This window comes from Syzygium oleosum, unplaced genomic scaffold (genome assembly GCF_021117445.2).
Source record: "Syzygium oleosum isolate NSW1041296 unplaced genomic scaffold, Sole_v2.1 Sole_v2.12, whole genome shotgun sequence".
Lineage (NCBI taxonomy): Eukaryota > Viridiplantae > Streptophyta > Magnoliopsida > Myrtales > Myrtaceae > Syzygium > Syzygium oleosum.
The window spans coordinates 3,693,807-3,704,119 of record NW_026607496.1 but is presented as its reverse complement, the minus strand read 5'-3'; the positions used below and the strand labels follow the sequence as shown (position 1 = coordinate 3,704,119).

At 41.6% G+C, this 10,313-nt stretch overlaps 1 protein-coding gene, 1 long non-coding RNA gene and 1 pseudogene across 4 annotated transcripts; 2 read left to right on the top strand and 1 right to left on the bottom strand.

Annotated features, from left to right (window-relative positions):
* The first annotated feature begins 113 nt into the window (after positions 1-113).
* On the top strand, positions 114-837 carry LOC115685136 (tetrapyrrole-binding protein, chloroplastic-like; annotated as a pseudogene).
* Positions 838-5,613: 4,776 nt separating this feature from the next.
* Positions 5,614-10,313, bottom strand: LOC115685158 (uncharacterized). Of its 3 annotated transcripts, none has more exons than XM_030610175.2 (5): positions 10,099-10,311; positions 9,654-10,019; positions 8,429-8,498; positions 8,216-8,292; positions 5,614-6,013 (listed from the first exon to the last, which is right to left on the bottom strand). In XM_030610175.2, exons 2-4 carry the CDS (start codon positions 9,981-9,983, stop codon positions 8,225-8,227), a joined length of 468 nt encoding a protein of 155 aa, XP_030466035.1. In that variant the 5' UTR covers positions 9,984-10,019; positions 10,099-10,311; the 3' UTR covers positions 5,614-6,013; positions 8,216-8,224. The 3 variants fall into 3 exon arrangements, with proteins under 3 accessions (XP_030466035.1, XP_030466036.1, XP_056172699.1); XM_030610176.2 differs by having other exon boundaries at positions 9,654-9,990; XM_056316724.1 differs by lacking the exon at positions 5,614-6,013 and adding an exon at positions 6,585-6,680 and having other exon boundaries at positions 10,099-10,313.
* Positions 6,322-6,681, top strand: LOC115685160 (uncharacterized). Its single transcript, XR_004006210.2, has 2 exons — positions 6,322-6,454; positions 6,531-6,681. It is a non-coding gene; the product is annotated as an uncharacterized LOC115685160 (long non-coding RNA).

The window sequence follows — 10,313 nt, the reverse complement described above, 5'->3', positions numbered from 1 at the left end:
TAGCAATCCGTTTGGCAACGCAATTTCATTTTTCAATTTATGGGATTTAACAAAGAAATAAGTTTGGAACAGAAATGTTTCTACTTCTTTATTTCTAGAATAGAAACAGAAATAAAAACTATCCTTCCACCACCACCACCACCTTTTCTCTCTCCCCCACCACCTCCTTCTCATCTTCCACCATCACTAATGCCGCCACCTCCACCAACCCCTCCCCTTCTTCCACCTCCCTCAACCTCCTTGAGCGCCACCTCACCTGCCAAGAACTTCCGGCAAGCCGACGAGGAGACCCGCCATCTTCTCATTGCCCTGGCCAGCGACACTACCATTAAGCGCGGTTACATCTTCTTCTTCGAGGTCCAATTCATCTTTGTAGCCGACCTCAAGGCGATCAACGACCTATGGCGTCGCCACAACAATGATCGCTTTGGATACAACAACCAGAAAAGGCCTTGGGACAAAGCCAAGAAGGATTTCATGAGGTTCTTCATCAAGGTTGAGTGGTTGAATAAGCTAGATACAGTGGTTGAGCAATACAATTACAGTTCATTCCCAATTGAGTTCATGTGGGAGCTAAAGGAGGACACTCATGAGGGTCACTTGCCACTCACCGATGCCCTAAGAGGAACTTAGTTGTTCAACGGCATCCTCACTCACCCTGTTTTCGCTGACATGGAAGATGAAGAAGCAGCGGAAGAAGAAGAGGCACAAGAACAAGATGATTCAGCAATTAAGAAGGGCGGGTTATTGAAGGGGTTGAAGGACAAGAATGCCTCCTCAAAGCCACAACCCAAAAGGGTGTTCAAACAAGACTACAATAGAATAGTTCAACTATAGGCATTCTTTACTAAGGAATGTTATTGATATCATTTGTGGCAAGAATCGCTTCTTCATTTTGCGATACATGCCTTCATTAACAATTCAAAAGTAAGCACTTATTGTAATTGCATATTGTGCTATCCATAATTGCATCCTTGATTAAGACAGGAGGGACTTTTCCCTATATAGAGATACGAAGTACCCGTTTGGACCTACACAAAATGAGGTTACGGATGATACATCGACCGAGGAGGGAACCAAGATGAACATGCTTAGGAAAAGTATTTCCAATAAAATGACAAGGGATTATAATATGCTGGAGATTCCATGGATTTCTATCCTACGAAATAAAAATTTATGCTGTTATCAAATGAATTTCTGTTCCGGGAACAGAAATTTCGTGTCGTTATCAAATGCGTTTCACTACTTATAAACTCGTCTATGGAATATAAATAGAAAAATCTATTCGCTAGAAATTGTTCTCAAGAACACAATTATTATCATTTGCGACCTAAATAGCTTCAGCCTTCAGTTACTACATTCCTCAGTAATTGTTTGATGGGAAATGAGAGCTTTGTATTTACATATAATGGTAATGTAAAAAGTACCGAGAAGGAAGCTAGAAAGCAGATTGAGAATGCCCGAATAACCACATGAAAGAAAATCCACACCTATTACCACAGACCTCCCTTGTATCTTCCAAGAAGCCAACTACTGTGTTCATGTATCGTCTGCCTCATTTACAAAACTGTGAACTACATTGTGATGAAATGTTGTAAGCCTTTTGATGCGCGTGCGGGATGGGCGATTGATGTCTTGAGTGATGTCGAAAGAAGTACAGATAGATCAAAACGTATGGAATGGATGTCGATGGATAAATGAAAATGCAGAATAGAATACGATCACCACCAAGGCCTAAAGGACGAATCACCAATCAAGGATAAAGATCGGTATTAACGAAGTTCACTAAGACTTAAAGGACGAATTACCAGTCAAAGATAAACGATTTCGGATAAGGGAAGCTCACCACTAAGGCCTAAAGGATGAACCAGCCGAGTATGAAGGGCCTCTTGGTCCACCATCAAGAATAATCCACTTTTCAAGGTCTAAAGGAAAATCCACGAGGCAAGTGCTTCCTATTCTAATATGACATACATTAGATAATCCTAACATATACTTGCTAAATGACATGCGAGCAGTCACATAGCATATGTGATGACATAGAAGATGACGTGGCACACGTTCTGACATGGCATACATGACGTAGCATGATAACATGGCATACAATGACATATCATAATGACATGGCATGGATGATGCCATCTAAACAACATGACATGCGCATGATATTTTTGGTATTTTCATTAAAATTCGTAATCAGAAAATAATGAAAATAAATTACCTATATTAAGATATCATCTAATTCATATTAGGAATTAAACTAGGCCAAAAACTAATTTAAATTGGAATAGAATCCTAACTAAGTAATCCTATCTTAGCTTGCAATCTGTCGACAAAAAGATGCTAAGGGTGCAAATGATAAGCATTCTATTTCTAGAATAGATTTATGGCCAGAAATAGATTTTCTATTTCTGTTCCTGGATGAGTTTCCGAACAGAGATATGCGTTTGATAACGACACAAAATTTTTCTTCCAAGAACAGAAATTCATTTGATAGGCCTTCTTAAATATCTCTCTCTTATGCTCTTTTCCATTCATCAGTGGCCGACGGTCAGTGGTGGGAGGCGACGATCGGCAGGGGTTGGTGGCAGCCAACGGGAGGCGGCGGGCAGCAGGAGACAAGGGCGAGTGATAAGAAGAGTTTTCATTTCTCTTTTTGTTCTAGAAATAGAAAAGTAGAAAATTTTTACTTCTCATTTATGTTCCAAAGATATTTCTGAACTTAAAATTTGTTCCAAAAATAGAAAAATGAAATTGTGTTACCAATCGGATTTTGGTTTCAAACATGTTCTTAAGAGTAGAAAAATAGATCTTGCTAGAAATAGAATGATTATCACGCACGCCCTAAAGTTTATTCTAATTTATTATGAAATATTATCTAAACATGCAATCTAGTTTAAAAATACTTCGTTATCTAAAAAATCTACTCAAATCTTATTGACTATCTATTCTAATTATATCTAATCTTTTTTTTGGTTGATATTTTCTAGATAAGAATCAATCAAATCAAACCAAGCAAATCAACTAAAGATAACACCGAATTACTAGAGCACATCCAATCAATCCATATTTGGTAACAAAAATCGTAACAAAGAATTATAGATAGGATTAGCTGATTTTCCGTGTGATCAAGAATCGTATCTCAGGATTAGAGATCGGATTTCCAACTTATGCACGTTGTTAATTTCCTAATTTAATTTATCCTAAAAATCTTGGAGATAGACAATATCACTTGAAAATAATGAAAATCAATCAAATTTGGTAACGAAAATCAATCAAATCGATATCGCACGAGATCGTTACGTAATTCAAAGATTCACTTTCCAAATTTGAACTCGACAGACGGCCTCGAACGATGACCAGCGGCTGGCGGTGGGTGGCCCATGGATTGGCCAGCGCGGTGGTGCTAGATCGGCGGTGCTCATCTCGGCGGTGGCAGCTCACGGGGCCAGGGGGTGCTGCGGTGGTGACAGCCGCGGTTTGGCCGTGGATTTTCGATGGCCGGACCTGTGCGATTGGATGTGCGGTGTCATGAGATAGACGAGACGTGGAAGATAGTAAGCAAACCACTTGAGTCCTCGTGTCGAATGCGATCACAGGTAGATGGTTTGACCGAGTGGGTTTCTACCTTCTAGTTGACCGAATCATGGCCTCTGTCCCCAATTCTCCACTTATCTCCTAATGATTTTCATCAAAATTCCAGCAAGTGCTTCCTTTTCTCATTTCCTGCGTGGGTCTACCTGCAAGAAACTCAAAGTACACGAATTTATACGACCAATTCATACCCTCCTTCTGAGTTTTTCCAATGACCGAGCCTCCCGTGATCGCCTTCGATTGGACACCGGGACCGGGCACGGCACCGAAACCTGCAGGGACTGCCGTTACTAGCTACGTGCCGGAAGCGCATCTGAAACCGACTGGGTTACGCCTAGTGTCGCCGGGGCTCGCTGCCGAGGAGTGCCGCGGACGCTGGACAGGGCTGTTACGTGACGATGCAGGAGTGGAAGCGAGACGCGACGTGAGAGTTTGCAAAGCGTGGCGGAGCAAAGGGCAGTCACGGCGGTCTGGGAGGGAATGGAATACTGTCGGATGATCTCGACTCACACAGACTTCAAACTTTTCAAGGATTGGCCGAATGAGATCCGAATTCCTCGTGTGGCCGAATTCTCAAGATCTCCATGAAACTCTCTCCAAGTATGCTCTTGACTATTCACATAAACCCGTCTACCGCTGGTCCAATTATTATGCAAACTATATGGGCTTAATTAACTACTAATACAAATGCTCATTATATTTATCTGCCATTTAATAATTATTTTTGCTAGGGGTCGGGGTTGATCCCTAATTTTTTATGCAATGAATTGCTAAATGGGATGCCAAAATTTAGGTGTCAATATTTATTAGGTACATTTTAAAGTTCATATATTTTTTTTAAAGTGTTGAGTACAGTATATTAAAAGTACCTTAGCCTTCTCCCCAATAACTTACTAACTCTTATATACATAACCTACTAACGTTTCAAACGTACTGCAACTCTTAAAATAAATTATCACCTTAATTTAAGTGACATACCATTTTTCTCCGATTAAGTTACCAACTAGTCTAGCCTTAACAGTTCACGTGACTTCCGCAGAAAAATTAGAGTTCTCAGTGAGTTCAATTCCAAGATTACTCGGACATTGATTCGAGCATTGCAAGACTTCAAACAGGAGGCCCCCACCAGAACCCGAGTGCTAAAAAGATTACCATGGTCCATTCCACTGACCGAGACTAAACATTCGCACTAGTGCCGAATCTCTTTCCATTCGCCGTCGAAAGCAGCCTGTCCGCTGGATTCGAGCGTAATCCGAGATACCAAGTCACCACAGTCCACACAATTTGAGGTGAGCAAATGAAATGGCTCAGATGCAATGTCAAAGATCATTTCGACAACGACCTGTATTTCTCATCTTGATCCGGTTCGCCATGGACCGGATGACCACGGTTGAATGGTCTAAGCCCCGAATTGAATAGAACCCACCAGATCAACGGTCAAGAGTTGATCAGTCTGTGGTGGACCAAATTTCTTGTAAGAGTTTCCTTTCCGCGAGCAGAGTCGACTGTGTATTTCTCAAGAGCATCCGAACTGGCAGAACCAACGAGCATTTCTGCATTTGGTGCAGTCAATGCAAGGCCAAAACTCACGTACAGACCAAAGCGAGCTTTCTTACACTGACAACAAAATGAAGCTTGTCATCCTGTCCCTACCGAGCCTTGTTAAAGACTTTCAAGGTAAAAAAAAAAGCAGCTTCTCCCTTCTATCCCTTCTCATTTAAGCCTCAGAGATTCAAACATTTCACAGCAAACCAGGTATTCATTTTCATGACTGCGAGGTACCCGAAACATCATTCAGATAGCACTCCCACGAAATATGTCAAATGATGAGAAATCTAGTAAAGTTGTTGACATCATTCACCCACCTTGAGTCTAACACCAAATAACTTCGCTAAAAATAAAATTTTCTTTCCCACGAGCTGCTCAAATTAATCAAAAAGCGGAGAAGTCACTGCACAAGCTGCCACAGTGGCCAGGAAGGGTGGGCAAAGATGGTCAGGGGTCCAAGTTGCTGACCTCTAAAGACGAAAAAATATCGTAACACTGGATGAAAGGTATACACTATACACAAGCACTTCTCTGTATTGACAACGGTTTGTCAGTGCAGCTTAATCATCAATTGTAACTCTGAGATTCTTACTCCATCGAGTATATACCCCCACATAGTAAGCAAAAAACAAAAAGAAGAGAAAAACGAAGCCCCCAAACCAACCTCTCACTTGATCATTAGCCAAAAGGCCAAAAAAGGTATTCCAACCAACCTCGTGCAAATGTGAAATCAGATAAAGTGAAATAAATGTACCTTCCTTGACTAAAACAATTGGAGTAAGACTGATTACATGGTAGATGAAGGGGAAAAAGTGAAGAAAAGGTAAAACTTGCCACAGATACATGCACGGCCCCAAGTAGTCCCTAGTACCTACAGCAGGCAACATTACAAGATTAGACAAAAAGAGTGCTAAATGCCAGTTTATCAAAATCACAAAAAAGAATGCTACATCCCCAAACAAAGCAATTCACAGCCTATTGAACATGATTTAAATCAACAACAGAAACGTAAAGCAGACAATCAGCCCGAAAATCATGTAAGTAAACAGGCACAAAAGTAGTCTCTCGACCAGGTCTGTGAGAGGGAAAAGTAAAAGTATTATTCAATAAAGTTCAATATATACATCAAAATAAACCCTAAAGATTCTAAAGACAACTTTACACTTTATACTTCTAATACTCCCCCTCAAGCTGGAGCAGAACAAAGAGTGAGAAGCCGCGAGACCTCAGATCATCGTGCTACCTTGCACGAGAGGGTCGCATGACTCACGCGAGAGAGTCGCCTGACTCGTGCGAGGTGGGTCGCGCTGAGGTGGGTCTCGCTGAAGTGAGTTGCGCGAGGTCGTGCGAGAGAGAGAGGAGTCGCGCGCGAGGTGGGTCGCGCGGAGGTGAGTCGCGCAACCTCGCGCGAGAGAGAGAGAGAGGAGTCACGTGCGAGAGATCGGTTCAGAGGCAAGCCACAGCGCCGGCGAGATGTTCCAGCGAGTGGTCGACGGCGGCGAGTGGCTGCTCCGTCGGCTAGGGTTAAGAACCTTGCTCTGATCTTGTTATCAAAACTTCTCACATAAAATTACAGCCAACTTTCCTCACCACATAAGAATATCAACTCAAAGTAATTCGGTCATTACTTAATAGTTGCACAAGTGTCTCTACTCAATACAAAGGTACACAAATAGGGCTCTGCTACCCATTAGCTTCAGCTGCAAATGATAGCATTAAACAAAGAAGACCATGGGTCCTTGTTTCCTTCTGCCTGATCTCAGACAACAGGTGATTTGACAGAAGTTGAGAATACTCTCATACTACAAATGTCTCTCGTGAAATAAGGGATAAACTTTCATTTAACCCAAAAGTAAAACTTGGCTTCGAAAGCACAATAAAACTCGTCTTTGTAACAATTGGCTACCAAACCCTAAAGGAAAAAGGTCCAAGCCTGAACAATTCCAATGCAAGATGCAAGCACCGCAAAGACAAATTCAATCAGTGCATCGTCCATCATAGCGAAAATCTATGGACCCAGAAATCTAAGCTTCTAACATTTTCTAGGGTTTATCAAAGGCTATCTCTTATATCACGCGAGACATTTGACTACCCAGATATCTATGCACCCAGAAATCTATCGACAAATTCAATCAGTTCATAAGAGTCTCCTGCAATAGGAAAGCCATTTAATCAAGTTCAGATGTGTTTATCAAAGGCTACAGGTGAAACAAAATCAAATTCTGGTAGGATGATTTGGTGAATTTGAGTTCCAATCCATCATGCCCTGTTTAAAATCAAATTCTTGGCTACAAAGCTAGCCTTTCATGCATTGTCAAGTAAAGGTAGCTATTCTCAACATCTAGTTACAAAAGCTAGTTATTCTGGCAATAAATTCTCCTCTTTATGCTTATAAAGTTTCACGAGGAAAACGTCTTATGGACTGATAATCACGCACATCAATTCTAATTCAAACCATCATAAATTAGATTTATATGAAGGAAAAAATGCTATGGTGAAGGAAATAGAGACAGGTTGCAAAATATCTTAGGTATTATGGCTAATTAACAAAACTTCTTAAGAGGAGAGATCAACCCTATACTTACATATGCCCCAATATAACTCCTTAATCTAGAAATCAAGCACAGCAAAATGCTAAAGACTCTAGCACAAAATGGTAATTTTTACACTCCCCTTCAATTCCAATGAAAGCCAAAACCTTGTCACTAGTACCATAAAGACACATGCTTAACTTCTCGACAAATGATCAACTACGTGAAGTATAAACATTGGCAGCAGCAGATCAACAATGTCATTACACAAGAAATAGAGAATCTACCAACAAAGAGCAACTACACCATGACTAGACAAATAAAAAGGGCAAATGGTGGAAGAAAAAGTATTCAGCTTTCAGCTGAAAATATAAACGCACCAAGCTGGTCACCACTACTAGCATGAGATGCTAAAAGAAGTTGAAGAATTCTGTGAAAGAAAGAAGTCTCAGGACACAATCAAAGATGGATTTCACAAATTCCTTGGCAAGGACCATGATATATGTTAACTGAAAGAGTGAGAGGTTAAGAAATGAAATTACCAACAAACGTCATGAGCGCTTCGGCCCCTCGGAATTGTCTTTTATCTCATCTGAATCTGAGTCACTGGCATTATAACCTAATAATATGACCAAAGTACCAAACAACAGCACCATAAGTAACCATCGATTGCATTGAAAACCAGGAAAGTATCATGTATAATCAGTGACTGCAAACAAAAATAGGTCTGAATAATACAAATGTGCATAATCAACCTGGACGCTTATCGCCAACTTTCCATACAGAAGAACGAACCCTTGATGCCCTGGTTATCCAAATTCTTCCCTAAACTCACAAAAAAAAAATCAAAAGTTAGAATCACTCTTCATTACAAATACATAGATAGAAAAACAAAATAAACATAGAAATAAACATGCAAATCTGGACCTGGAAAAACAATAAGAAAAGTGGAAAGCTACATTGTGCATCTCATAGAGCAGACATAATTACACTTAGCATCTGCATTTCCAAGAACACTTTTCTTCTTTCGCCCTCATATAATATTATTGATACTTGAAAACATCCTGAAGAATCAGATAAATATAGCGAATCACAGAAATAGTGTGTGGTGACAGTATGAGAGTAGAAAAATAGAGGAAGTGAGCATGTGCATCAGTTGGTTTCCAAACATAAGAAATTGTCGTTGTCCAGAAGACAGATTTAGTTCTACAATTGTAACAGCACCATAAGGCCTTTTGCAGTTCCAGGGCTGAACACGGGATTTAAAACGTCAGTCTCTACTACACAAACAACATGCTGCAAAGTGTAACTTTTTAAAAACACGGATCAAAAGTGTAATTTTAAAAACCATGGACGAATGCGTAATTACATGAAATGAACAATTAACTTAATTTTGCAAGGTTCCCTTAAGACTGAGCAACCACAGATGTTCAGAACTTAAGACATCGTTCAGTCCAAGAGAGAGGGCCATGTCAGCCATCACTGTTCGGCTTTCTTGCAACTTCAGGTTTAAAAAAGACTCCTTTTGCATATAAATGGTAAATTTCTAGTTCTTGCTTTTCTCTTCCTCTCCTTTTGTTGTCCCCTGACTCCCTATAACATGTGTTTGAAGTTGTTTCGTTGAAATTATGATTACCTTCATTCTAATATGAGTTTTGTTTTTCAGTAACCAAGACCAGTGATCAATGAGAATGAGGATTTGAAATTCGAGCAATAGGAGACAAAAACAACAAATTCCACATGTCCCTATCGAAATAAACACATCAGAAATCTGCCGAGCCAATCACAAACAGGAAAAATCAAGGGCAAACTTCAAATTCTCTCCTTTAATACCCTTGTGCAAAGCTCACGAAGCAAAACGCAACTAAATACCCCCTACAAGCAGCCTAATGTAAGAGCAAAAACCAATAAGCAAACCCTACAACACCACCGGCATAATTCCCTCAAGCAGAACAAGAACTAAACAACGAAATTCGATACCTTCTGAGCATCCCGGGGAATTCCATAGCCGCTGTAATACATCTGACCCACCAAGACCTGCATATTCACATCCCCGGCCTTCGCCTCCTTGAGCGAGTCCTTGAACCACCGCTTTACGCAGTCGGACACCACCTCCGACAGGGGCACGCGCCCGCTGCCCTCCTTCTCGCCGCTGGTCTCCACCTCCATCGCCGCCGCCCTCCGGCTCCCCGATCTCCGATCGCCGCCCGGCGCGGCCCTGGCCGACTTTAGGGTTCTGGCGGCGGACTGCGGCTGGACGACTCCCGCTAGCTGGCGCAACCTCGTTGCTGAGGGGAGGGATTTCCCCATAAAAACTCTTAGGAGAGGGAACCCATCACGCAATTTCTTAAAAGAAAGAAAAACCACAAACTACAAAGAGAAGATTTGACTCCTCTATGGTGTATCTGTATCGCATCAATCTCACCTGTTTCAGCGGCGCTATCGAGGGTCGACGAGCTTGACCTTCGTCGTCGCCGCCGTCGCCGTCGCCGTCGCCGCCGCCGTCTTCTTCCTGCGGCGATGCTATGCGGACAGCGCGCACGTTTCGAGCTTTTTAAGGACGCCGTCGAAGGTCGGAGGAGGGGAGCGACGAGAGCCGAAAAATGTAAGAATTAAGAAGGGTTTACGGGTGGAGCGGAA

Excerpts from the sequence above, each read along its gene's own strand:
- LOC115685158 (XM_056316724.1), bottom strand. The coding sequence starts at position 9,983 with ATGGGGAAATCCCTCCCCTCAGCAACGAGGTTGCGCCAGCTAGCGGGA. Across the intron at positions 8,499-9,653 it reads TTCCCCGGGATGCTCAGAAG|GGAAGAATTTGGATAACCAG; the intron begins GTATCGAATTTC and ends TTGTGAGTTTAG. Across the intron at positions 8,293-8,428 it reads AGTTGGCGATAAGCGTCCAG|GTTATAATGCCAGTGACTCA; the intron begins GTTGATTATGCA and ends TCATATTATTAG.